General features: G+C 34.5%; 6 protein-coding genes and 1 long non-coding RNA gene across 17 annotated transcripts; 3 read left to right on the top strand and 4 right to left on the bottom strand.

The window, feature by feature from the left end:
- Window positions 1-4,703: 4,703 nt before the first annotated feature.
- LOC125607875 lies at window positions 4,704-5,909 on the bottom strand. Its single transcript, XR_007338917.1, has 3 exons — window positions 5,610-5,909; window positions 5,321-5,436; window positions 4,704-5,176 (listed from the first exon to the last, which is right to left on the bottom strand). It is a non-coding gene; the product is annotated as an uncharacterized LOC125607875 (long non-coding RNA).
- A 3,771-nt stretch (window positions 5,910-9,680) lies between these two features.
- On the bottom strand, window positions 9,681-12,676 carry LOC125575316. Of its 2 annotated transcripts, none has more exons than XM_048777369.1 (4): window positions 12,306-12,676; window positions 11,666-11,939; window positions 10,448-11,518; window positions 9,681-10,379 (listed from the first exon to the last, which is right to left on the bottom strand). In XM_048777369.1, the coding sequence occupies exons 1-3, from the start codon at window positions 12,435-12,437 to the stop codon at window positions 11,400-11,402; spliced, it is 525 nt and encodes a 174-aa protein (XP_048633326.1). In that variant the 5' UTR covers window positions 12,438-12,676; the 3' UTR covers window positions 9,681-10,379; window positions 10,448-11,399. The 2 variants fall into 2 exon arrangements, with proteins under 2 accessions (XP_048633326.1, XP_022547467.2); XM_022691746.2 differs by lacking the exon at window positions 9,681-10,379 and having other exon boundaries at window positions 10,694-10,794; window positions 10,864-11,518.
- On the bottom strand, window positions 9,837-10,925 carry LOC125608149. The gene is made up of 5 exons (XM_048778104.1): window positions 10,864-10,925; window positions 10,683-10,794; window positions 10,448-10,605; window positions 10,259-10,379; window positions 9,837-10,166 (listed from the first exon to the last, which is right to left on the bottom strand). Exons 1-5 carry the CDS (start codon window positions 10,923-10,925, stop codon window positions 9,837-9,839), a joined length of 783 nt encoding a protein of 260 aa, XP_048634061.1.
- A 1,968-nt stretch (window positions 12,677-14,644) lies between the features above and the next one.
- LOC106447767 (probable transcription factor At1g66420) lies at window positions 14,645-15,470 on the top strand. The gene is made up of 2 exons (XM_048778103.1): window positions 14,645-14,875; window positions 14,955-15,470. Exons 1-2 carry the CDS (start codon window positions 14,645-14,647, stop codon window positions 15,468-15,470), a joined length of 747 nt encoding a protein of 248 aa, XP_048634060.1.
- Window positions 15,471-16,064: 594 nt separating this feature from the next.
- LOC106447768 (probable transcription factor At1g66420) lies at window positions 16,065-16,976 on the top strand. The gene has a single exon (XM_013889737.2). It carries the CDS (start codon window positions 16,065-16,067, stop codon window positions 16,974-16,976), a length of 912 nt encoding a protein of 303 aa, XP_013745191.2.
- Window positions 16,977-18,649: 1,673 nt separating this feature from the next.
- On the top strand, window positions 18,650-19,216 carry LOC106449069 (probable transcription factor At1g66420). The gene has a single exon (XM_013890880.3). The coding sequence runs from the start codon at window positions 18,650-18,652 to the stop codon at window positions 19,214-19,216; it is 567 nt and encodes a 188-aa protein (XP_013746334.2).
- A 232-nt stretch (window positions 19,217-19,448) lies between these two features.
- On the bottom strand, window positions 19,449-25,918 carry LOC106445032 (probable glycosyltransferase At3g07620). 10 transcript variants are annotated; one of them, XM_048777360.1, is made up of 8 exons: window positions 25,817-25,917; window positions 25,607-25,702; window positions 25,240-25,274; window positions 24,975-25,041; window positions 20,987-24,845; window positions 20,760-20,890; window positions 20,327-20,672; window positions 19,449-20,243 (listed from the first exon to the last, which is right to left on the bottom strand). In XM_048777360.1, the coding sequence occupies exons 5-8, from the start codon at window positions 21,467-21,469 to the stop codon at window positions 19,566-19,568; spliced, it is 1,638 nt and encodes a 545-aa protein (XP_048633317.1). In that variant the 5' UTR covers window positions 21,470-24,845; window positions 24,975-25,041; window positions 25,240-25,274; window positions 25,607-25,702; window positions 25,817-25,917; the 3' UTR covers window positions 19,449-19,565. The 10 variants fall into 10 exon arrangements, with proteins under 10 accessions (XP_048633317.1, XP_048633318.1, XP_048633319.1 ...); XM_048777361.1 differs by lacking the exons at window positions 24,975-25,041; window positions 25,240-25,274; XM_048777362.1 differs by having other exon boundaries at window positions 20,987-22,558; window positions 23,578-23,642; window positions 24,076-25,908.
- Window positions 25,919-26,657: the final 739 nt, after the last annotated feature.

The following is a 26,657-nucleotide window of genomic DNA, read 5'->3' as shown; positions in this document are numbered from 1 at the left end:
TAGCCTCCCCCTTGACATTACCAATCTGATACAAACTCGTGCCTATCTCACTATATCCGTGGGTCACAAGCATGAAAAGATATAGCTAAAGAGCTCGATTGTGGGAGAGAGTTTTTAAGCTGACTTACCACAACCTATGTATGTATATCTGCTACGCCGCCACTTCTTACCTTCTCTTGTGAGTACCTTGTGAAGGAGCTGTTGGTTGACGGCGAATGTTGAGTGTGAATACGAGTACCTCCGAGTAGATGATCCTCTTTGTCGACGGCGGCTGCGATGATATCCTCAGTCTGCTCGAACGCCGCAATGTTGGCAGTAGAAAAAAGCCATCTTCTTCTCCAAATGCATCCCCTGCAAGTCATCTTACTAGTCTCCATGATTCAATTAGAAATAAGTTTAAAACTTTCAAAATGAGAGGTTTATAGATAAAGAAAGGCGTTCAAACTTGGGCTAGTGCGTCTGTGTCTCTACTATAAACTAGCTACATTTTTTTTTTTTTTCATCTGATACAAAGAGTCATTTATAAAGAGGAAATATTATGACAGTTTATCATATCTTAGCGAGTCTACTTATAAAATGTTGCCTACTCCAAGTTTTTCCCAAATGGCTCAGGGTATAGGGATATCAGAGTCATAATCGATTTTGTCCAGTGTTTGAATAGTTAGAATTGGTATATTGCTAATTTGCCGAAACTGTGTTGGTAAATACAATCTCATGTGTTTTGTTTCTGTTATAAAGTAAACTAGATTTTGACCCGCGCTTTGAAAAGCGCGGGATTATTTGTCTCAATTCGATTGTGTTTTTAAGTTTTTAGTTTAAAGAGATATACAATTCGTCTGATTATATATGGATTCGAGCTTAGATGCTTTGATCTGGTTAATTTTGGATATGTATGTTGTATTGGTTCTCGGTTAAGTTTCAATTTAGTTATAGTTTGTCATGTTATACAAAATATGAATATATATATATATATATATATATATATATATATGTTCATGGCTGGATGGTTATTTTTGTATTTGATGTTTGGTTATTTTAGTTTGTTTATTACTGCACTCCTTCAAATTTTAAATTTGTTCAAAGAATTTTATACATGTGTTTTTAATTTGGAACAATAACTAAATGCAAATAATAAAAAAAAATTTGAATCATACTCAGCCTTACAATTTATTTTATTAAGTTTCCTATCATTTTAAATTTTATTATACTTTTTATAAATGGATTCAAAAAGAAAAGTCCATCTCATTAATTTATATTGGGCTTATAGTTCATATAAGTTAGACTTTTTGACCATTGTTTAATTTCATTTGTAAAACATTAAATGGGCTTCAGACATATTTTAGGCTTGTAGCTTTGTGCCCAAATATATCCAATGTTTACAAATTAAAAAAAAAATTGTGATCTAATAATCAAGGTTATTGAGAAAAAAAAACAGATAGAAAGTAATGTCTTTAGTAAAAAAACAAACTAAAGATAGCAGCTCTCTTCGTCCAAATCGACGATTCTGGAAAAACTGAAGAAAACTATCCTTCTTCAGTTCATAGGAAGGAAAAAAATCGGTTAAGATGTATTGAGAAGATAAAGGATCAAATCTTTCCGGAAAAAGATCTTTCAAACATGCATCCTCTTGACAATCAGTAAGTTTTTTGTTTTATTTAAGAGTTCTAATATCGTCAGTTATTTTTTTGCTCTTACTCTGATTATATATGTACTTTTGGGATGCAGGACACCAAATGTAGTTTTGGGATGCAGGACAATTGGTACTCACAGTCTTTTTGTTTGTTTATTTTAAAATTACTATGATTCTAATGCATATTGATATCTACATTTAAGATCTCTGTCTCGTAAATCTATCTTTATAAATAAAGTAGACTTTAGTCTCTCCACAGGCGTCCACGTCATCAGGTTTATGAGGGCAAAAGATGCCACGTGTCCCTTATAAAAACACAACGAGCGTATGTTTTCGTTACGTTCATTGGATTGGGGTTTTATCTCATATATGTTGCTGCTGGCCCATTCGCATGTTTTATTGGCTTTTTATTAAACTTTTTTTTCAGCCCAATTAAGAGTTAGGTTTCTCATCGTCTTTCTACCTTCTTCTTCTATGTCAATTTTCTCAGAAAGTGAAGCTTCCATCGACGAACCGTTACGCCTCCACCTTCCACTAAAATACCCTTAAATCCGAGCTTTAAAGCGATTATCCCACTACTCACAATTTAAAGCATTCAATCGACCTCTTTGCATTCCAAACTAATTAACTAAAGCTGCAAGTATAAATATCACACCTTGCACCGATGAACAGCACAACTTCAACGAGATCGAGAAGAACAGTTTGTCTGAAATATCGATTCCAACAATGGCCAATTCCTTCACCCTCTTTGCGGATGTGAAAGCCTGGCGCTGCCCCAACACTTTTGAGGTTCGTTTGCTGCATTTTTTGGGAGGCGAGGAACACGTTAGGAAAGTCAGTGAACTCATGAGTCTTGACATGGTACGATGAGCAGGTAAGCACCTCTGTTTTCGATTGAACCTGGCGGCGATAACATCCATTCAGATTGTCTGATCATGTAATTGGCTCCTTTCCAACAATCAACTGTTATTCAAGGTTCTGTAAGTGTGAACGTGTATCCAGTTTCAGTCAACAAACAACTTCGTGGTATGTGTCTTTAGTTTGAGTACTGTTTTTGTTTTTTTGTGATAGCATGTGTTAACTTAATCCCGTTAAATCATTTCTCATATATAATTGGTGTGCTAAGTTCAATCAGGAGCACAATCACCGACAGTATATCCGGGTCCAGTGTGTAATGCTAACTCTGCGTCTAAAAAGGTACCTTGAATTGTTTAACCTCCATTTGTTACAATAGATACTCTAATGTATACTTGCGACTCTAAAACTTTGGTTTTTGTTTTTTTTTTCGCAGGGATGTAAATGTTCGTGTTAGTATGTTTGACTATTTGGTCTTGCATTTCATAAAAAAATGATAGCTACGGGAAAGAGCTTAAAATTGTGCTTGCCACCAACATTAATCCTAAGATAGTTGGGGGTAAGAGACAATCTTTTTCACTGTAGTTGCATTTTAACATAGGTTCAACAAATCTATACAATAGAGTGTTTGTTTTGAACTGACATTCTCTTAAAAAAAAACCATATGCGATGTCAGGCCGGTTAGTTCTGAAGGCCACTTCTGGCACACATATCTACTTTGATTCTGAGACAGCTGCAGGAAAAGAAGAATTTGACAAGTAAGTCCCCTCATTCTGATTAGATAATCGCAACTTTGGTCTTGTCCTGATGAATGGAATTTCTACTTTGTTCACTGTTTTTCAAACTCAGCCCATTGCAGATTGACAGGCGATGGAACAGACCAGACAGCGTCTTCATTAAAGCTGGTTCATGCCCAAAAAATTGAACCTCTAACCGTTGCTGGGCTTAGCCAATAGGTTATTACTGTTGATCCTCAGGTGAAGTTTGGTCTATTTAAATTTAATATTGTTTGAGATTATTCTTCTTTTTTGTCTGCTTCTTCTGCACTTTACAGATAATTGAGTTTCTTTGCACAGCTAAAGTGACTGGATGTTCAAAGAAATTTGTCCAAGAGATATATTCCTTCAAATGTGTCGCATGTGATGAAACTAATGTTGTGGTTGTACTCAAGTAAGAAAAGAGGTGTTGATGCTCAGGTAGACACTGAACTGCCTCGGTCCCTTGCTGAGATTGTTGGGAATACATACACCTTCCAGCTCAAGTTAAAGGACTTCAATTTTACTTCAAAGCACCAAACCTTCACCATTTCTGGCGTCTTTCCTTCGAGAGAGCTTGCACCTGCGCCAGTCTTTGTTGTGAATGTTGGTCTCTTTTCTTAATGTGAATCTGCTGCTATCTGTATATAATCTCTGTGTTTGTTACCTTATTAATAGGAAGGTGCGCAGGTCCCTGAAGCATCGCAGCCTGAAGTTGTGACAACGGGATCTGATGTCAAAGTTGATAACACTTGCTCTGTTAGAGGTGCCATATACATTGGATGGTTCACTTGCCGGACATACAGCATCAGCCAGTGAGCAAGTCGCTTTGGAAGAGAATGCACCGAAGAAACCACGTTTGGAATGAGTCTACTATGAGAAACAACCACGTCTTCTCTTTATCAAATAATTGCTTTTGTATCTTTCAATTTCCTTTGAATCAATTTCCCTTTTTATAATACTCAATGTGGTGGTTGTTTTAATTAGTAATAAGTCACATTTTCAATTTTCTTTAGTTCTATTTCTCCTTTTAGACTTTCAAATTTCTTTAGCTTTATTTCTCCTTTTTAAACTCTATGTGGTGGTGGTGGTTGTTCCAATTAGTAATGCAAGTCATTTTCAGAATTGGATCTGTGAAGTCAATAGTCATGCACCCTTGCATAGAACGTTCAAACTTGCAATGCTTATAAAACCGTTTAGGCTACAGAAAAATGTTTACTTTCCAGTTGCACCCATAAACAACATGCGGCTCGCAACACATTTTTGCCTCAACATCTATGATGTTCAGGGCAAGCTTAGGAATAATAAACTGAAAATAATTAATTCACAATTATACAATCCAAAGTTCATACACCGAACTTTTTAAGCACATAAGATTTAAAACAATAACATTGAAAAAAACACGACAACCGTTGCGTCCAAGGTATTGGCCACTAAGAACTTCAAACCAAAGTCATACACTATGGTCACTAATCACTATCAATTGGATCGGGAAAAAATATCATTTTTAACATATTTTCGTCTTCATTCTTTTTAACATATTTTCTTTACTAAGACCATTAAGTAAATTATAAATTTACTTAAAAATAAAACATACAAACCCGGCGCGTAGCGCCGGAAAACCACTAGTCTATATATATAAAAATGTTGGTCTCTCTCCTGCTTTGCCACGTGGAAAGTCGATGACTAACAGGCCGACACCTGTCCTCTCCCTATTTTTTTTACGCTTTCGTTGTTGTTTCAGGTGGGCTCACAAGCAAGAGATATTTCTATTTGGGCTTCATACGTCAGAAGGTTGGCCCGTTAGGCATGCATCGTCTTCGTGACCGATGGTTGCGTCTATGTCGGTTACTCCGGTGACGTTTCGTTCTCGATTCATCTCCTAACATGCATTAGCAGTTCCATCGAATAGTCTTATCCCTCTTCCAAACTCCACCTATAAAAGAATCAGACCTATCCCTTGAGAATCATTCTTAGGCTTCCAATTTTTTTTGTAAATTTCTCTCTCTCATTCGAGAGTTTTTCTGAGATTTTAAATTTCCAGTGGTATTGTTTGGAATTGTATGTTGATGGATCTTACCGGAGCATTCAGATTTAGATCCGGCGGGGTTAGGCCATTCCGGGAAGCAAAATGGCTTGAGTCGCTTCAGCTCGGCGGCGGTGACCAAACATCATTTTCTTCTGCCTCATCTACCTCTGTTTACAAGAAAAAACAAAAAACGAAATCATAATTAGATCAAGACAGAGAGAGAGAGAGAGAGAGAGAGAGAGAGAGAGAGAGAGAGAGAGAGAGAGAGAGAGAGAGAGAGAGAGAGAGAGAGAGAGAGAGAGAGAGAGAGAGAGAGAGAGAGAGAGAGAGAGAGAGAGACTCCGGCGCATCTTCTTCTCCGGTGAGCCTCGGCGCTTCGTCCCCGCGAGTCTCTTTCTTCGTCGTCTCCATCATCATCTTCATCCTGTCTCAGTTAACCAGATCTGAAAAGTGAGACATGGGAGAGTTGGTGAGCTTTCAAGCGTACAGAGATGGGAGAGATGAGAGTGAAAGAAGATGGGAGAGATTGGAGTGAAGATTGAAGAAGATGAAAAGAAGAAACAGAAAAAAAAAAGGAGAATGAATCTGTCGTGAGAGAGAAGTCAGAGAGGACAAATAAAAATAAATAAATAAATCTCAGTCTTTGATTTAATGTAATCCAATACCTGAGAAGGTGATCCTTGTACATAGATATTAATTGGCCAAAAGTATATTATCTTTCTTTTTTATTTTTTTTGTTTTGTCTTTCTTTATTTGGTTACTTTTTTGTTTGTAATTATTTTAAGATTAATTATTTTGAAAATAATATCATGAGTTAAATGATATATTAGTATCCAATATTCATATATATATTTTTCCATAATGTAAAACATAATATCTTAATATTATTAGAAAGTGTTTTGATACACTCGGTGATTTTCCGTGCTCATGTACAAAAATATTATAAAACATTTATATATAAAAGGTTAATATATTTTTCATCGAAATATTAATATATCTTCATATTTATTATACTTATTTTTTTCCATATAAACATAGTAACACTTAGCCATATAACTAAGTTATCATAGCAAAATATATTTAGAAACAAACTTCCAAAAATATATTTAACAAAATATCAAATCCCGCGCGAAGCGCGGACTTCCCCTAGTATTTTATAAAGTAGGCTTCCTCACTACAACTTATAACCCATACGATGACTAACTATATTTTTGGTAGGAAAAAAAAGTTGTTAAGATAACGACTAACACTACCAAATATATTTTCTCTTGAATCAGCTTTGCGGGTCAAAGTTAGGGTTCTTTGATGGTCTCATAAAGCATCTGACTCATACTTTATCACAGGTAAAAGGCGGGTCAAGATTTTGATGTATTTTCTTCTAATTTGTTCTTGATATTTTAAAATCCTATTTCCCTCTTTTGTTATAGATCAATATTAAAATTACAAAGGAGACACATCTATACTATTAAAAAGAGTCTAAGTTTAAGAGAATTTCTAGCTACCGTCAAGAGAGTTACCTCTTGTTCAGTGACAAAATACGATTCTGCTATTCCCTTTCCTTGTCAGGTAAATTGCAATCTCATGAACTCAAACTGTTGCTTTTCAAATTTGTAAAGAATTCAAAGTGATATTGAAATGAAGTTATTATATGACAACATAAAATAAGTTTAATCAGATCACAAAGATTATAATAAACCTGTGTAGAAGTCAATAATTCAGCCACAGTTTTATCATCATACTGATCCCAGGTGTCAATTTTGATCACCTTATTCTCGTGACAAACCATCTGATTGTTGGAATCGTTTGATTCAACAATTGACATGTTTTCTGTATCACACTTAAACCTGGACATGTCGATATTTAATTAAAATATTATTATAAAAACTTAGTCGTAAACTCTAAAAGAGCTACGTATAAACTTTCAAGAGTCAAAATTACTCACATTTCTTTCAATGCAGTCTCCTCTATTGGTGGATTGATCAATAATTGAGAAGTATCAAAAGCATTTGAAATTTGGAGTTTACCTAAAACAAAGATATATATATATATATATATATATCATTTTTTTTAAAAGATAAAATTAATTTATATTAGAGCAGTAAAGGATATTTACTTCTAAATGATCCAATTTTTGCAAATCGGATCAAACATACAACCACTCCCAACTGTGCTTCTTCTATATATGATTCCAAAGTATCAGTAAAGTTCCCCTAAAGACAACATACCTGTTCATCACTACAAATAAACAGAAAATAGTTAAGTCAAAAAACATTACGATTCATTAACTATAAAATGTGACCACTTTCTTTGTTATAACTTGCTTTATGTCTCTGAGATTGAATTCAATCTTCTTTTTTCTTTCCCGATACTACATCGGAGAGTTAACTTTTCTTCAATATCTATGGCTTTCCCCACAACATCTAGATAAAACCAATATATTAATAAACAATAACTAAACAAACTACAATACAAAATGTTTTAAAAACATGCCAATCAAGAGATTATTGTCTAGATGTCCACTCAATATAGTTTCAAACTCCACTAAATCCGGAAACATATCGATACTACTGTATTCATATGGAGCAATTGAGGTTCAAGAACGACAGCTTACAAGGGTGATTGGTAGGTCGATATCCACCTCCTGCTAGAGTTATCACAAAATTTTCTAGGTTTTTCCATTCACCCACACGGCATTCCGCACCCAAACTAAGCAAGGAGTTTTTTTTTGCAAGATGCTTGAATTTTGTTTCCCTAAAATAATGAAAAACAGAGTTTTATAAGTAAAAAATGTTTAATCATTATTTGTTAACAGTCTGGAAATATTGTATATTATAGAGACAAAGCATATCAAAATCATTTACCTTCTTGTCAGCAAAAATGGTTTCCATGGTTTCACCGAATTTACTGTGTTGTTTCCAGGTATGAATGACCTTGACTTGGATCCACCATTCAGGTTTGTACAGCCTGATATCGAACAGGTAAGATAGCTTTGGTGTAGCCTTCATTTCCTTAAGGTTTGTTTTTTACTACGGTGTAAGGTTGCTTATGTCGAGTATTAGGTATACTAGATTCTTTCTCCGCGCGATGCGCGGAAAAGTGTGTTGATAGTCGATTTTAATAATAATAACTTCTAATGTTTTTGTTTGGATTGAAAGGAATGTATCTCCAAAACTAAGAAAATTCGAGTTTATCTTTTTTCCCCTTTTATATTTCTCAATTAAAATATATGTTAAAGAAAATATTCACAAAAATTCAAACGAAATATTTTTTTTTATATTCATAATGATCTCATAAAACGAAAGTTCAGAAAAAAATCTTGATATTAAGGTAAAGAATTAGTCTTCTTTTTAGAATATAGCAGTTTTGGTTAATGCAATTTTGTACCTATCATTACTTTATTTTTATAATGGAAATCAAACTATGCAATGAACACAATAAATATGATTAAAAATATAAAAATATACAAAATAACAATGAGATTATCAAAAATATTAAAATGTATTACCAAACTATTACAATTAAGTATCATTGTTATGTTTATTTATAGAAATTTGAATCGATCAACATTTTATATTGGGTCTGGCCAGAGATTTAGCTGAGTGTTGGATTTTTATGGTTTACATTGTTGTGATTTGTAAATGGGTCAGCCCATGTCCATAATATGTTTTAGAATTAGGAAAACAGATATTTGTATATTATATTGTGTATGTAAAGAGTATTATTATGTTGGAAAAAAAAGAGTATTAATAAATTGAATGACTACATAAAATATTGTGTTTGAACTTGAATCTACGGTGTATATTTTTTTTTTTGTATTTAAGCAGTTTTAATAAATAGATCATTTATTATATAGTTGGTGTTATATTAGATTATGTTGATTTTGGCTAGTGTATAGTATTTGGTTCAAAATATGTCTATACTTTGTTCCAGTGTTTGCAAAAAAAAAAAAAATACTATAAGCATATCTAAAATGAGTTAAATTTTATTATTATTGTAACGATGTTTTGATAAGGAAAACAGTTACAAACTATTTATAATATAATATGGAAAGTCGATAACCACATAAGATGAGATAGTGTGTTACTTTTATGCTAAGTAAGTGTTGATATTCATATTGTGGTGCTTAAGATAATTTTATTCCAGACTAAAATGCATTGGTGATGATATGTCTGGTTCCAATGAAAAGAACATTAATAGAGGAACAGAACAGCATGTGAAAGACGCCTCAATTTAAAACCTATCGTACAGATTTTGATTAGCAAGAAATAGAAAATTCAAAAATATGATCATGAGCTTCAGTTCATTAACTTGTTGATATGGTATTAGCCCTTTGTAGGGCTTTGGTGCATGTTCAGATATAGTATATATCAAACATTTTATGCTTTGTAAGCTGAGTATCGAAACAAATATATGGAGCAAAACCAAACTTAAAAAGAAAGCAATAACATAAGTTAACCAAAAAGAGTTTTCAAGAAAGACATTCAATTGTTGCAAATATGAAGTTTGAAATTGAAAAGTAAAAACGCATAAATGTCTAGTAACCATAAACACCACCACTTAAAACATCCTAGCCACATTTGGCTCGTTTAGGATCACCTGCTTCATCATTTTGAGCAGCTCTTTTCACCTTTTCGCCCTTAGAGTCCATGGAAGGATCATCCTCAGCACCTCCATCATCCAAAGTTTTCTGGGCGGCTGGGATAATCACATCTTCCTCCAGCTCGCCTTCAAGTTCTGGATCGTCTGAATGGAGAACCTTTGTCACAGTCAAAGATTGGGTCTTGCCAGTCAAATTATGATTTGAGACCTTCACAATGAACTTGCGAGTCTGACCTATGGTATCAGACAGAGCTTGAGGCACTGGAACTATGTGATCATCTCTTACACTCTCATTGGCCTAACATACATTCAAACAATTGTCACTACACATTTCTAACTATATTGTAAGAATACAGTTTCAAAAAACAAAGATGGTGGGTCTGTAATTACCTCAAAATAGCTCTCAACCAATTCAGAAGCTTTCTTTCCAGTCAACTCGTGACCAGCATCACCAAGGAGAAAAAAAAACGCCTGGTCACTCTTATCGTACACAGAGATCTTGGCCAGAAACCTGTGCAGTTAGCAGATTAATAATGAATCCTTTAAAAGAATGAGTATAGGCAAATTTGGTTCACTTACTGTGGAACACCGACAATATCACTCTTCCCACATTTCTTACACATAAGGGTGGTAGGCCCTTTGGTTGCCTTAGTGTGGCACACACCGCAGCCTATGTAATACCAGCTTAAACCGTGCACAACATCAGCAACGGTCGCTATGCACTCAAACCAAGCAACCTGCAAAAAAAGTTTTAAAATTAAGTGAGAAACAGAGACTATCATAGTTAATGTGTTATCCATTGGTAATAAACTACCTTGGCAGCTACTTGCTTCATATAAGAAAAGAGCTCGCCTATGGTCACTGTCTCAGTCTTAGTGACAACGTCTGCATCAACTCTGTTGGCGACATCCGAGTTTGAGACCAACCTGAAGACAATGTCAAAGCATAAATACTATTCTGGAAGACAATGAATATTTGTTAAACAGTATGCTTACCAAGCAAGATAATCTCGGGTTGCTTGGACATCACTGTCCATGAATACACGTGATGAGGCCATGGAAGATAGAGATAGGGCACCTATACCAGTTCCAATGATGTAATACAGATCAAAATCTTAATAAATTAAGATGAAGACTATGCACATCTATAATTTATGATACCCAGAACCTATCGAGTTACTCAACACCTAATGCTTCACAGACTTTACAAACGCTCAAAGCTGTTAAACTACAAATCCAATCGGCTGCAGTTCTATTCATCAAAGCTAAACTACACAGATAAGAATCACTCCCATCCTATGTATTTTCTTTAACAATAAAATAAAAATTGATATACAAACCTCCAAAGCGTTTCGGGTTTAGCGTGGTGACTAAAATAACTTTTGCAGTTCCTCCAGATGCTTTAAATTTTTCACTGAAGTCGAAAGCAGCTTTGTCCCACAGGTATAGCTTTATAACGGGGCCTCTACAACATCCAAAACACGCGTGGTAAGGGAAACAATATATGAAAATAGAAGAAGATATGTATTAGCTTACTCATGTGTTTGAACATGAAGCAAAATGCGGCGAGTTGAAGCTATCTCAGATTCATCTAGCACGAGACTGTCATTGAGAACCTGCCCATTCACAAGCTTGATGTGGCCAACATAATCTACAAAAGACATCATTCAAAGTCAATACTTTATATACTATATTCGCAGCAATGAAACCTATATATATAAGATTGGACAAACCCAAAAAGAAACTAAACATCATCGTATACAGATGATGATGAGGTGGAATGATTGTGAGAACTTACCATAGAGATCTCCTTTCAAGTCGCAGGCAGCATCGAATTCTTCATATCCATGGAATCGGAAACGGTCATCAGGGAAACAGACCGGACTGTTCTCCAGAACAGAGAGAGCGGATGTTGATGAGAAGGTGATAACGACACTTGGCTCAGCTACTCGGTACAGAGTCTTATTTCTAGACCCGAAAAAATTGTTGAGTCTGTAAATGCCACCCGCTTTCATGTGTGGCAAGTAGGTTTCAATCCGTGCAGATGGGATGAAGCCCTGTATAACAGTGCCCTGTTAACAACATGAAAGAGTTATATTAGAAAAGAAAGTCACGAATTCTTTGAAAGGTGAACAAAGATATTAAAGATACTCAACAGGCAATATGAATTCAGTAAGTTCAAAAACGTTTTTGTTGATATAAATAACAATCTAAAAACGTAGAGCAAATCACACAAGCGAGACAGTAAAAAGAATTAGCTTACGTGATTAAAATATCAAGCACGAATATTCAATTCTAAAAAAAGTGCATCAATATATATTTGCTTCTAAAAAATATCAACTTGGAATATACAGATAAGTTTGAAGCTAAAATGATATCTTAGCTTGTAGTTTAAACAATTTATTAACTTATAACATAAAAAATAACTCGGTTTATACCTCTTCGTCGATGAGAAGCATCTCGAGACCGAAAAGAAGCTTCGTCAGAACATTTCGAGCTTCCCAAAAGTGGATCAACCGAAACCTCACCTCGCCTTCATGAGGACCGAAATTCACATCTTTGAAGAACATCAGTTCCCTAACATTGACGGAGACAATAGCTTTACCCCTGACGTCAGAGGAGACAGCGGCTTTGCCCCTAACGCCGGAGGATACAACTGACTTCGCCCTTTCAACTATCGGACCTGCAGAATATGTATGATCGTTATCATTGTCTGAGAAATCACAAAGCCTCCGATATTATAATAAGATAACGAAATACACGGGTCCTCTTACCATTAGGTTTCTTCAAATTAGATACGCCGGTGGGGACGCCGGAAGAGTCACCCGTCGCGCCGATGGGTTTGTTCAGACCGGGAGAAGAGACAGACGCATCGCCTTTGGATTTTTTCGAATGGGGATCGCCGATTGAGATGCCCGAAGAGCCACCGGGAAAGGAGTCAGCCCCAACGCCTCTTTGTTTCTTCGAATTCAGATCACCGGACAACGTCAGTTTTCCGTTCGAACTCATCGCGATAATCAAGTTCGATCGAAATAAAACTCGGAATAAGAGTTTTATAAATGGATTCAGAACGCGAAAGGATGAGATAATCCATAAATCAGATTAAATGGAGAAAGGAAGTGTGGAACGTATTGATTGATGAGATCGTGAAACGGAAAGAGGGGAGGTAAAGCAAAGGGTCTCACGATTCGATCGAGCAAAAGGGGATCTAGAGAAAAAATAAAGCAAAACAGGATCTGGAGTAAAGAGAAAAGGAAACGTCGAGGTTCTCGCATATCAGATTTTGACGGCATGAAGAAGAAGCCATAGGAACAGAGATGGGCTTGCTGGGCCAACACATTAACATTCTTTCATTTTTAAAAAAAAAATCGTAGCCCAGCATCACATATCCGATCTGACGTTTCAAAAAAAGAACTTCTGATTGGTGGATTATTTTGTCCTACGTGGACAGTCTCTATGATGAGCTTATTTCCCTTTTATTACTTGTGTGATATAGGAAAGGAACGGAATATAGAATGCCGTGGGAATTAGGGTTTGTTATAAATTTAAAATATATTATCTTTGGATTCTGCCAATATGTTGGGATTGTCTTTTGAGAATATACTTTAAAAATATTAACTTGGTTGTTATTGTGTGAAGATATATTGGCGAGAACAATGCAAGATATTAATCCAACTAATTAATGAATTAATGACGTATGTTGCGTCAGTGTCTGAGAGAATATGCTTAGAAATTTTTGAACTGTTATTATGTTGATAGATTTTAGATAACCAATTGGCAATATTTCGAAGTGAACAAATTAAGTTTATATATATATCCCATAAAACGTAGAACATAATAATATCTTTATTATATTTAATAATTAATATATAGTGGCAGTTTGCTGTAAATATTTACAAAGTCTAAAGGGATGTCAAAAAAAGGACTACTGTTTTAATTGTATTGATTTCTGTTGTCATTGAATTTTATTTAAACTCCACTGCATTTAGAGTGAAGAATATAATAGTGAATAAAAATTAAATCATTACTCTATTTTTTACAAAAAAAAATATTCTATTCTAGAATGATCCATTTTTACTTTATCATGAAATAAATACTATAACTATAAAAATTAAATTTGTGTGTTTTGTAACACCAAATTAAATTTGTCTTAGATGGTACTTTTCCTCATTTTTCATAAACACGTCACCACTTTTAATAAAGTTTAACTTAAATTGGAGATTAAGCAAAAATCTGGAATATTAACCTATTGGATAAACATTAGGAAACCGAAGAGTCTTCCAAAATTAAGTTGGAATCTTTCTTTCTTAAATTTGCGGAGAGAGAGAGTTCTTGATTATTAGACAGAGCAAAGCAGAGTGAGTCTAAGCCCAGACAACAAGCTGCAATCATCTCAAGCCCACATCAGTTTGAAACACCCGCGCAACGGCTATCTCCTCCGTGTGAAGATAAGATTTGCAAAAGCAAAGTACAGCTGACGAAAGCAAACTCTCTGCACCGGTACAGTCGATTCTCAGCCTTAGATCTTGGAGACTCTGCAAGATGAAGACATCTGTCCTAACTCTAGGGTTTTCACTTAGTTGTATAAATAAAGACTTATGTGTAATCGATTCGGTGTTTCAAAAAAAAAAAGTGTAATCGATGTAACTAAGATGAATGAAAATCATATTCTCAGTAAAGATTCAAGCTTTGTTTCTAAACACTTTTATTTGACTTCTTGAACAGAAAGCTCTAAAGCTCCAGCACTCATAGAATCCAAAAGCCAAATCACACTACAATGGCAAATAACCCCAAGCACCCATTGGAAGATCCACCATCGTCCCCATCTTCAAGCGCCAGCAAGAAAGAAATAGAGTCTGAAGAAGAAGAAGGCCAGCATCTGCATACCATCTTTTCTTCAGAAGAAGACGAACCACCGAGATCTGGTTTCAAGGAGGATGTTTGTGGTTCCAGCGAGTCTCAGCTGACAGGGAGGAAGCGTCTCACAACCAACTCGGCGATTTCGAATGTAGCCAAGAAAATTTATACGCAAGGTGGGAAAATTTATACGCAAGGGTTCTTTTAGCTTTGATGTTACCTTGGATCAGTTCAAGGTCAAGATTGGGACTCTAAAGAAGAAATATACAAGGAGTGAGATGAGGGGTGGAGAAGCTTCTCTTTCGAATCCTCATGAACAAAAGTGTTTTCAGTTGTCAAAGGCTATTTGGGGAGCTGATGGGGTAGCTTTTGAATGTTCGATCAGTTATAACAGCCAATCGAAGGACAGTGAGAGGAGGGGATTGACAAAGAAGCGTGACTTGGTCACTCCACGTAAGGGTAAAAGAGGAGATACGAAGAAGGCACCACTTGTTGAGAAAGAATCTACTGGTTGGGATGATGAAAGTTCTTTCTTTCTTGGTATGGATTTTCTGAAAGAGAAATGGACCAAGGTGCCGACAACTGGGACTAAGAAGGAAACACAAGAGAAGATGAGGAAGTGGCATGCCAATGAACTTGAATGTCAAAAGTTTGAAGACATGTTGAAGGTTATGAGAGATAAATGTGCACGTGACAAGGTAGAGCTGTTGAATGAGGTTACCTCTTTGATCATGGCAGCAGATTAGATCCAATATATAGTTGTTAGTTATTGGGTTCTCTTTTTTTGGTTGCACTGGCTCAATATCATCGTCTATATATGTTTATGGGTTTTTATTTAGATTTAATGCTTTAAGTGTTGTATTAAAAAAAAACCTAAGATTTTATCTTTCTTTTGTGCTTTTGTGCGTATTTGTGTGTTAGCTTATGATTCTCTATTTTTGGATTGTTGCCTATGTGTGAAAACAACATGTCTTTGCATCACAAGCAAAACAAGATGTCGCTTGAAGAGCTTTTTGATCAATGGTTACACCAAATCAGCACATACTACAAAGCGTATTATTAGAACTCCGTTTGAAATGTTTATTAGTTAGTTTCCTAATTGTTTTTTTTTTAGTTTAAAGTTATTTTATATTTATTTCAAAAATTAAAAGGAAAGTGTATTTAAATATCAAGCTGTAATAATTTTGGCTTAAATATGATATAAATAAAATATTAAAACTTAAATTAATCATAAATGACAATGGGAAACGGAAGACTCTTCCATTTTCAAAACCTTCCTTATATTCGTTAAGAGATTTATTTTGTTCATAAAACCCTAAAGCTTTCAGCGCAACACTTCAATGGCAAATAATATGAAGCACCCATTGGAAGATCCACCATCCCTATCTTCAAGCGCCGCCGGCGAGTTCTTGTTCATTTCGTCTCAAGAAGAAGATGAAGAAGACCAGCAGCATACCATCTTTTCTTCTGATGAGGGCGAACCCGAAGATCCTCCACCGAGGAGTTCCAGCGAGGCTCTGCTGTTTGGTAGGAGGATCTCAACCAACGTGAGATCGAAGCGAGCCAGGAGAATGTATACACAAGGTGAGAAAATAGGAGCAGATCATAGAAGGCTGTTTAGTGAGAAAGATGAGATTGTTTTGTTACAAGGTGTAATTGATTCCAAAGGGGAGAATCCATTAGGAGACTATCGCTCACTCTTCGAATCCATGAAGGGTTCTTTTAGCTTCGATATTACGTTGAGACAGTTTAGCGAGAAGTTTCGGACTATGAGGAGGAAATATACAACTAAAGAAATGAGGGGTGAGCAAGCTTCTGCTTCGAATCCTCATCAACAGAAGTGCTTTCAGTTGTCAAAGGCTATTTGGGGAGTTGAAGGGATAGCTTTTGAATCTGCTAACGGTAAATCAAAGGAGAGTAAGAAGGTTGACTTAGTCACTCCACGTAAGGGTAAGAATAATGTTCAAGATGGTAGTAAAAGAGAAGATATGAAGAAGTCACCACATGTTGTGATAAAATCTGATTGGGATGAAAGTTCGTTTTTTCTTGGTATGGATTTTCTGAAAGAAAAATGGACCAAGGTGCCCACTGAGACTAAGAAGAAAACCCAAGAAAAGATGAAGAAGTTGCATGCTAATGAACTTGAATGTCAAAAATATGAAGAGATGCTGAAGGATATGAAAGTTAAATGTGAACATGACAAGGTAGAGCTGTTGCATGAGGTTACCTCTTTGATCATGGCAGTAGAATAGATAAAAATATATTGGGTTCTCTTTTTAGATGCAATGGCTATGTGATCGCAACATAGATTCAGTGCCTTTGTTGTTTTAAAACCTAAGATCTCAACTTTTTGGCATCTTTTTGTGTGTTTGATTAGCTTATGATTTTCTATTTGGATTGTTGCCTACGAAACGAGCAAATACTATAGAAAACTTTGTTTCAGTTTATGCAAATTGTATTCACTAGTTGTAGCCTCCTCCTAGACATTCCCAATCATCATCGAAAGCACCAGCTAGAGAGAGAGAGAGCCAAGAATCGTAAGTAGATGGGTGCTATAAGACCAATGATCATTGGCCTCACGTTAACTTACGTATCATTAGAAAACCACTGACGTATGTCTCTGTTGTCCGTTGGTAACAATCCTCAAAGGAGCTGTGGGTTGACAGCGAGCGTTGAGTTGTGAATACGTTGCGCCGCCCGCCAGTACCTCCGGGTAGATCCTCTTCGTCGACGGCTGTTGCGATGATATCGTCTGCTAGAACGTCGCATTGTAGGCAGTAGTTGTTCACAAAAAAAAGAAAAAAGTTTACAAAAGGTTTTGTGTGTTTTATTAACTTTCAAAACAGTAAATTTAAATATAATATATATTACATAGCTAAATCATAAATATATAAAATAGAAGAATAAATTATTAAACTAAATACTTGACAGTTGACAAAAAAAAACTAAATACTTGACAAGAAAGTTATTAAACTAAATACAATTTTTGAAATAATTTGTAACTTGTTGACAAAAAAAAAAATAATAATTTGTAACTGAACATATTTTATTTAGAGTTCTCGGTAACAAGCCAGCAAGGGTTAATATAACCGACGACGAGACTAGATTCTACCAAACATTTCTGGCTATCATATGCAAAGGTTAAAGCGATGCTCACAGGAGCAAGCATGGTATGAATATTCACCGGGCTTCTCAGATGATTTCATCACCTGAGGTGACAGCACTGTAAAAAATAATTAATTGAGATGGTGATGACGTCATTGGAAGACTCGCGAACCAGATACATTCCAACCACATATTATTTTACACGTGTTTTCCACTTTCACTTTTATAACAGACTCTATGTTTGTGTAATTATTAGTTTGCTCTAAACTAAAGTGTGTCGTGCACGACAAAAAGAAAAAATCCTTCTAATGTGTTAAGAAAAGCACAGGGAAACCGAAGAGTCTTTAGCTTAAGAGTTAAGAGTGAGTTCTTGACTTGTTGTACAGAAAGCACTAAAGCTTTCACCACTCATAGAATCCAAAAGCCAAATCACAGTACAATGGCAAATAACCTCAAGCACCCATTCGAAGATCCACCATCATCCCCATCTTCAAGCGCCGGCGAGAAAGAAATAGAGTTCGTGTCGTCTCAAGAAGATGAAGATGAAGAAGGGCACCAGCACACCATCTTTTCTTCTGATGAGGACGAACCAGAAGATCCTCCACCGAGGAGTTCCGGTGAGGCTCAGCTGTCAGGGAGGAAGCGGCTGAGTGAAGGGATCTCAAGTAGCAACGTGAGTTCGAAACGAGCCAAGAAAGGTCAGAAGATGGGAACTAAGAAGAGACTGTTTAGTGAGAAAGATGAGATTGTTTTGCTACAAGGCATAGTTGATTACAAAGGGAAGAATCCATTAGAAGATAAGCGTTCACTTTACGAATCAATGAAGGGTTCTTTTAGCTCTGATGTTACCTTGGATCAGTTCAGGGACAAGATTCGTCATATGAACAACAAATATACAGCTAAAGAGAAGAGCGGTGAACAACAGGCTTCTATTTTGAATCCTCATCAACAAAAGTGTTTTCAGTTATCAAAGGCTATTTGGGGAGCTGATGGGATAGCTTTTCAATCTGCTAACGGTAAGTTAAAGAAGAGTGAGGGGAGAGTATCAAAGAAGCGTGACTTGGTCTCTTCACTTAAGGGTAAGAAGGCTCAAGAAGCTAGTAATTATAAAAGAGGAGATATGAAGAAGTCTTCACTTGTTGAGAAAGGATCTGATTGGGATGATGAAAGTTCTTTCTTTCTTGGTATGGATTTTCTGAAAGAAAAATGGACCAAGTTGCCAACTGAGACTAAGAAGGGAACCCAAGAGAAGATGAAGAAGTTGCATGCCAATGAACTTGAATGTCAAAAGTTTGAAAAGATGTTGAAGACTATGAAAGATAAATGTGCACATGACAAGGTAGAGCTCTTGAATGAGGTTACCTCTTTGATCATGGCAGCTGATTAGATCCAATGTATTGGTTTCTATTTTTAGATGTAATCGTTAACATGTTAACTTTCTCATGTTTCTTTTTGTGTATTGTATTAATTAGCTTATCCTTCTCTATTTTGGATTGTTGCTTATGTATGAAAAAAAAATGAAAGTAACACCAAGCAAGCAAATACTATAAAAGCTTTGCTTCATCAGTTTATGCAAATTTTATTCACTAGTTATAGCCTCCTCCTAGACATTCCCAATCTGACATGGAATCATCTTTGTATTATTTGAAGTATTAACTAACTTAGAAGTTCGACAACGTTACAAAATGAAAAGTTGTAACAAGCCCTTACAATATTCTTACATACATATATACTAGTCAATGCCTTGACTTGGTTTTAACCCTGTTAAGTCGGCTGTGCCAAACTGAATGCAAAATCATATGAAAGAGATCAAACTTGACAGGTTTCTTGTGCCACAGGAAATGTTGCTGAACAGTCTTCACCCTTGCTTGCATGCCAATATATCTCTCTTCTGGTATAGACACCAGAATGTTCCTCAGATTCTGTATGTCTTTCTCCTCCACAAACACCGCAAATTCCTCCCAATTCAGAACCTCGAAAAAGGGAGGCACGTAGTTGTCAGCAATGATAACAGGAACACATTCGTTGATTATAGCTTCCACAACCCTTGGCGTATGGACTTCATAACCCCTTGCACATATACAGTACCTGCTGCTCTTCATGTATTCACGGTACTGTTTCTTGCCTTGAGGGTCACGAGGCATTGGGCCGAAGATCTTCATGTCAGGTGATTTGTTCTCCCAAAGCTGCACAAGGATGGGTCGGAGATAGCCATGCATGCTTCCAGCAAAGAATGCAAGAATCTTCCTCTCTGATGGAGTTTTGCCTCCTCGGTACTCTATAGGAGACTCGGCAGAGCGTATATACGTGACCGGTAGAGCTGTGTTGATCCCAATTCTGAAGCCTTGTGCAACATTTGAGTTGCAAAGTGCTCTGACACTGTTACTCATGTGTTTCTTTGTAAGTTTGTTGCCCTGAAAATAACATGAAGAAACAATGTTCCTTGGCCTCACCTTTAAGCTATAAAAGAAAGAGAGAAAGAGAATGATGTGTATACCCAATCATGGCAAGCAACAAGAAAGTGATCGGCTCCAGCAGTTCGGTTCCAGAACTTGTACTTTGCTGCTATCAAATCCACATATTCCTCCAGATGGTCTGCGAGACCCTTTGGTGTCTGAAAGTCCCGTCCCAGAGAGGTCCTGAGAGCTTTAATGCTGACAGGTATGTAGAACAAATGAGCCTTCCTCGGGTCTTTTACTAGAAACTTCTTGTTGCTTTCCATGAGCTTCATGAACCAACCTTCTGAAGCATAGATTCCTCGAGGCATGGGCCTATGGAATATAGGTTTCTTTCCTTCCTTGTACACATAAACTCTAAGTTTCCTCTCCATCAAGTCGTAACTCCTAGATAAGTATTAAGTATAACACACTGAGAGTCTTTTGAGATATCACCAATCCTACTCCAAACATACCAAAGTCTCAACAGCTTACCTTAGGAACTTGGAGATATTTCGATAAACGGAAGCATCGAGTCCAAGAGACTCATGAACAACAGAAGCGTTCTCAATCTCGGATTTGGCAGAGAGCATTTCAGAGTCTCGAGCAGATGACCAACGCGGCTTCTGCATATCCAAAAGAAAATTAGACAAAACATTACTTACCTTGTCTAATAGACAAAGCCTTAGATGAGAAAAGTCAACAATGAAGAAGACTCTTACAGGGGAATGAGAAGAAGAAAGACTCCGGATCAGCAATGAGTTCATCTGAGATATGGAAACTGTGGCAGCTACTTGCTTCTGTCTTTTCAAAATAGGCAAAACATTACTCCTAACCAAAACCGAACCTTCGACCGCCATTTCAGGCTTCCCCAATGATACATTTGGTGAAGAGTTAACAGATACATTGAGTTGTACTTTTACATTGCTAATTGCAACAACATTATCTCTAGAAGAACCATTGTTTCTTGTCTCCTCTTCATATTCAGCATCATCATTTATGTGATTTATCTCTGTTTTAACGACAGAGACTACTTCATTGGAGTTAGCTACGATCCCTGAAACCTTAACCGGAGACAAGCAAAAAGAACTGCGACAGGGGATACCGAAACACAGAACAAGTAGAACAACTAAACCAGCGGTAACGATGATGCCCGACAGCAATCTGCGGATGTCGAATCTCTCCAATCGAGTGAGTATTCTCATTGCAGCAAAGGAATTGACTCTTTTTTTCTCTCATACAGACACAAGAAGGTGTTTAGACGAAGCATCGATGGATTGAGGAGCTTACAGATTTGGTTGCTATGGAGAAAGTATCACTGTAACTATCGTAAATTTCTTTTCTATCGAGATGGAAAAAGCTGGAAATGAAGAGACATAGCAAAGGATCCCGACACTGTTCCGTGGAAGAAGATCTTCAACGAACCCAGCTACAGTGAAGCGACTGTGTCTTCTTCACTCTTTTTTTGGTCAACTCTTTTTCTTTTCCCGATCTTCACCCATGTTAGTCGTCTAGTCCAATCAAATATTTTTTTCATCTTTTATAAATGTATAATCTTAATATTATTATTACAAAGTTTTTTTAAATATATAATTTTCATTTTATTGTTGTCTGTTATGTAATTCTATAACATTATTTTTATATTTATTATTCCGAATTATTAATATATAGTAATTTGTTTAATACATTTTACTTTGTTATTTTTTTTTTAAATATTTACTAATATAACGATTAAATAACAATGTCAAATAATAAATTAGAGAATCTTTTTAAAAATATGTTTTTAAGATCTATCTATATATATAAAAATATGTTCGCCTCCCTCCTGTGATGCCACGTCATCAAGTCGTGCGTTATGGGAGTGACATGTGTCCTATTTTATATTTGGGTTCAAAATAAAACAAAAGGCTGTCAGGGGTAATTGAACTCAGCACCTCCAGCACTGGTAATCAATACTATTAAAACAGAAGGCCCTTTTTTTGAGACACCCTTTTGTTTCAACAATATTTACAAGATTCTGCCACTGAAATATTTTAAGCTATGTTTTTAATTAAATTCTGTATTTTTTGAATTTCTTTTTATCTAAACAGCACTAAATCCTTTTATTTAAAAAACAACATCTATGTGTTTAGCGTTTCCTTCCTATTGAACCATAATGTAAGATTACATATCAACAGCTACTTTTAAAATAAACTTCAATTAATAGACATATATGTACAAAATCTTTGTATATTGATAATAATATTCCATGTACACCAAAGCTTCAACGTGTTTGTTCTTATTGGATTCTGAAGCTACCAAACAAAAACAAAACATTTTCTTACTATCAGTGTATCGACCATTCGTCACTTCCAATCAATGTTTTGGTTACAAACAATTTCACCAGAAAACTTACATGTTACATTATTCATATCTTTGTAAGCTAGCCATTTTATATGTATAGTATGAGATATAAACGAACACATAACCCCCAAAACCTCTTTTATATATAATTTATTAAAATTAAGAAATTTCATAAATACCAATTTTTTTTTCAAATCAATAATCATAAATATCTATACCAATAAATAAAAAGCTAAATTTTAAGCAATTTAACTTAATTTTTGGAAGTTGCTTAAATAACAATAGCGAATTAAAGAAAATTATAAATACTTGGTCGATCTTTATATTTTCATATCTTCCAAATATCACTAACAACCAATCAAAACAAGAAACCGCAAATTTTGGTACTTTAAATCTCTATTATGGAATAAAATTTTACATACATAAAAGTTTATTCTAAATCAAAAGCTAAAAATAAGGAAAAATAAACTAAATTTTCGGAATTTCCATGCATAACCATGTCGAATATACTAAATCATAGATATCAATCTTTTTTCAAATCAGTAACCATAAATATCTATACCATTAAATAAAAAGCTAAAATTTAATCAAATAAACTAAATTTAGGAAGTTGCTTAAATAACAGTAGTGAATATACTTAATTGTAAATACCTGCTCGATCTTCATATTTTCATATCTTCAAAATATCAATAACAACCAATTAAAACAAGAAACCGCAGAATTTGGTAACTTAAATCTATATTATAATATACCCAAAAATCTTTTTTTCTATAACTTGCATAAACTTGATTCACAAGATATATGATTTTACTAAACTACCGGCTTATAATCTCTAAATGTATTGAATTGAAATATCCTAAATCCACGACCTTTTCTTTTTCTATATATACAGCATTTGAACCTCAAATTCAAATACATTGATTTCAAAATGTATCTCTTATAATGTTTTCTGAGAAAAAGATTTGTGTACCTTGATGAAATTTAACCATGGAAAAAACTTGGTGGATTGAAGCCAAAGTCATCCCCACTTGGAAACTGTTGAATGTCAGGGTTTGGTGAGAGTTTAGAGATCATATTTGCATACAAAAAGGTAAATAATGCGACTTTTGTAAGTTTTCATTTACGATTTGTTTTACTGACATCGTGAATAATGTATGTGCTGTTTTAAATTTCTTCCAGGGAATCATAATTCATGCTACTTGTAGGAATAACTATTTGAAATCTTTGGGAACAATCCAATTTTGTTTTGAGTGGAAGACTAGAGACTGAATTTTCAATTGGTATTTTCTTTATTTATCCATATTTTACTATATTTATTTTCAGATGAATAGTATTAATATCCAATTCTGTTTTGAATGGAAGACTAGAGACTGAATTTTTAATTGGTATTTTCTTTATTTATCCATATTGTACTATATTTATTTTCAGATAAATAATATTATTCTTAATTATTTTCTTAAATGTTTACATCGTTGGAAAAGTCATAGATGTTGGGGAGCTTCGAATTCTCCAATCTAATGGAAAGGAGTTAAAAAAATCGAGTTCACCTGAAAAAAACATAGGGTAATATATCTTAAATCATAGGTTTTTTTAACATATCTTAAATCATAGGTTCAACCGTGAATTTATAATAGGAATCATCAATCAGGATACGGTCCCCATTTGCCTACCTATCCAGAATAAGTTCCATTCCTAACACAGTACTACTAATAGTTCAGCTTTGAATTCTCCAATCTAATAGAAAGGAGTTAAGAAAATCGAGTTCACCTGAAGAAACATAAGGTAACATATCTTTAATCATAGGTTTTTTTTAACACATCTTAAATCATAGGTTCAACCGTGAATTTTTAATAGGAATCATCAATCAGCACACGGTCCCCATTTGCCTACCTATCCAGAATAAGTTCAATTCCTAACACAGTACTAATAGTTCAGTTCTATTCACAACTCAGTACTAATATGATTTGAGTAGTAATCTATTACGTGATTTACGTTAGTTACTGACTCATGCCATCACAGTACTATCTTAATCTCCTTATTTGTTTTTTCTTAACGTATATAAATAATCTGTAAAAAACATTAGATTCTTGGTGTTGCAATAGTGTATTTAACATTAACATTTTGACCCAAGGAAGCAATGAAATGGATATTAAATAGTATGATGGTATTAAGAAGAACCCTTATCTTCCTACTGATTGTTTGTATTGCACAGCGTACTCTAACAACATTTTGTATTCCCTGAAAATGGTCACAATATAAAATTATTTTTTTTCTTATAAAGAACTATATGTATATATCTCGATATAGTAAATAATTGACAGTTAAATATTGAAGACATGAATCATAAACACCCACGATAGTATTTACCACAGTCATTGTTTAATGATGAGTATTTTTTCATTTGTAGAGATGTTTGTGAAATCCCGTTGGCAAACTTCAGAGTAAAAACAAAAGACAGTAAGAATAATCTGCTTAAACAAAAATTTTAAAAAATACAAAAAAATACGATTATTTGGAGGAAAATAATAATATGCTTTAAATAAAACATTATTTTATTTTTCTTATTGTAAAACAATTATATATTTATAAGAATCTACAATTTTAACAAACATATCTACATTTAAAAGTATACCTTTCGATTGTTGGTGTCCATATGAATTTGTACGGCTGAAATTTTGGAAAAGAACTTATTTACTTAGAAGTCATAGCAACACACGTTTCCATCATATAATAATAATAAAAAATACTTCATAGCAAAGTTTTTTTAATAATAACGTAATTGTTAAATAAAAAAATGAGAAAATATGTTTCTCAAAAACTATTTATAATTATTTGTCCGGATATATAAATATAACTATATTTAAATTTGTAAATATATACATTTTTATACCAAAATTATGTTTTATAAAATTAAGACACAGAATATTAACTTAATCAATCCTTGCAAGAGAAAAAAAAATATAAAAAAAAATGGTATCTGAATATTAACTTCATCAAACCTTTGGAGATTTTCTCATTTCGATACCAAATCGAACGAGCTCACCAATATCGGCTTGTGAATGCCTCAGATCCTAATCGATTTCATCCGATATTTTCTATTTAAGCCATCCGAGAGGACATGCAAAAGAAATCAAAACCCAAAGAATGACCTTGGGGCTTTGAATTCAACTGAGTATCAACAATATATGTACATACAGGAAATGATTTACCTTGGAGATGCCGCTGAGTTTTATTGTGGAAGACCCGGTTGCTTTCTTCAATCGCTATTTGAGAGTTATTTTTTTTACAAACCAATGCAGGTGTCCGAAACATGACTAAGGAAAAAATATTTAAGTCTATCGATTAACAGTATAACATAGAACTGGCTTGGGCCAATTAAGTTTTATTTGGGCTTTTCTTAAGGTATTAGATCCAAAAAAACAGCTCATCATGATAATTAGTTAAAAATTATAATAAATTATTATTCTGGTCCATTAACCAGCTCAGTCTTAATTAGATAAAAAATTATTTAATTATAAAATATAAACATTATAAAGTATTGCTATTATAAGCATTATAAAAAATGAGTAATTTATGGTTAAGGTAAAAATATGTTATCCTATATCCTCAAAAAAGAACAATAATCACACTTTATTCCTAAGTTACACTTTAAAATATAAATATTATATGTGTACAATACAATTTATGCATAATTTAAAATTTGACAGCGGAAATAAATAATAATTTATCTTGGTGTTTTAGTTAACGAATAAAAAATAAATACTTTTAAACTAGAGAAAAATGTTGTCACTAACTCATGCACATAAACTATTTTATCAAATATGTAACTCGAATAGTATTACGCATTTTAATTATTATTTTACTATAACATACACCCAAGTATACATGGTTTTGATATTTATACTTAAGAGGAAACAAATCCCGCGCTTTTAAAGCGCGGATCAAAATCTAGTTTCTCTTAGAACCACTAGGCTAAAGTCACTTTTTATAAATATGTGGTCGCGAAAATACTTATTATCGTGTCGGCTGGAAGCCCATGCTTCTTCTGCT

This window comes from Brassica napus, chromosome A4 (assembly GCF_020379485.1).
Source record: "Brassica napus cultivar Da-Ae chromosome A4, Da-Ae, whole genome shotgun sequence".
Taxonomy (NCBI): Eukaryota; Viridiplantae; Streptophyta; class Magnoliopsida; order Brassicales; family Brassicaceae; genus Brassica; species Brassica napus.
Note: the sequence above shows the minus strand (reverse complement) of the source record. Positions and strands in the feature narration are given on the sequence as shown.

Bases quoted from the DNA above. Each gene is read 5' to 3' on its own strand.
- LOC125608149 (XM_048778104.1), bottom strand. From the start codon at position 10,925: ATGGCCTCATCACGTGTATTCATGGACAGTGATGTCCAAGCAACCCGA. The intron at 10,795-10,863 runs GTAAGCATACTG...CATTGTCTTCAG, and splicing joins ACCCGAGATTATCTTGCTTG to GTTGGTCTCAAACTCGGATG. The intron at 10,167-10,258 runs GTAATTACAGAC...AATGTATGTTAG, and splicing joins TGGTTGAGAGCTATTTTGAG to GCCAATGAGAGTGTAAGAGA.
- LOC125575316 (XM_048777369.1), bottom strand. From the start codon at position 12,437: ATGTTCTTCAAAGATGTGAATTTCGGTCCTCATGAAGGCGAGGTGAGG. The intron at 11,940-12,305 runs GTATAAACCGAG...TGTTGTTAACAG, and splicing joins TGCTTCTCATCGACGAAGAG to GGCACTGTTATACAGGGCTT. The intron at 11,519-11,665 runs GTAAGTTCTCAC...TGTCTTTTGTAG, and splicing joins CTTGAAAGGAGATCTCTATG to ATTATGTTGGCCACATCAAG.
- LOC106447767 (XM_048778103.1), top strand. From the start codon at position 14,645: ATGGCAAATAACCCCAAGCACCCATTGGAAGATCCACCATCGTCCCCA. The intron at 14,876-14,954 runs GTAGCCAAGAAA...ACCTTGGATCAG, and splicing joins CCAACTCGGCGATTTCGAAT to TTCAAGGTCAAGATTGGGAC.
- LOC106447768 (XM_013889737.2), top strand. From the start codon at position 16,065: ATGGCAAATAATATGAAGCACCCATTGGAAGATCCACCATCCCTATCT.
- LOC106449069 (XM_013890880.3), top strand. From the start codon at position 18,650: ATGAAGGGTTCTTTTAGCTCTGATGTTACCTTGGATCAGTTCAGGGAC.
- LOC106445032 (XM_048777363.1), bottom strand. From the start codon at position 21,469: ATGAGAATACTCACTCGATTGGAGAGATTCGACATCCGCAGATTGCTG. The intron at 20,891-20,986 runs GTAAGAGTCTTC...TTGGATATGCAG, and splicing joins TTTCTTCTTCTCATTCCCCT to AAGCCGCGTTGGTCATCTGC. The intron at 20,244-20,326 runs GTATACACATCA...TGTTATTTTCAG, and splicing joins TTGTTGCTTGCCATGATTGG to GGCAACAAACTTACAAAGAA.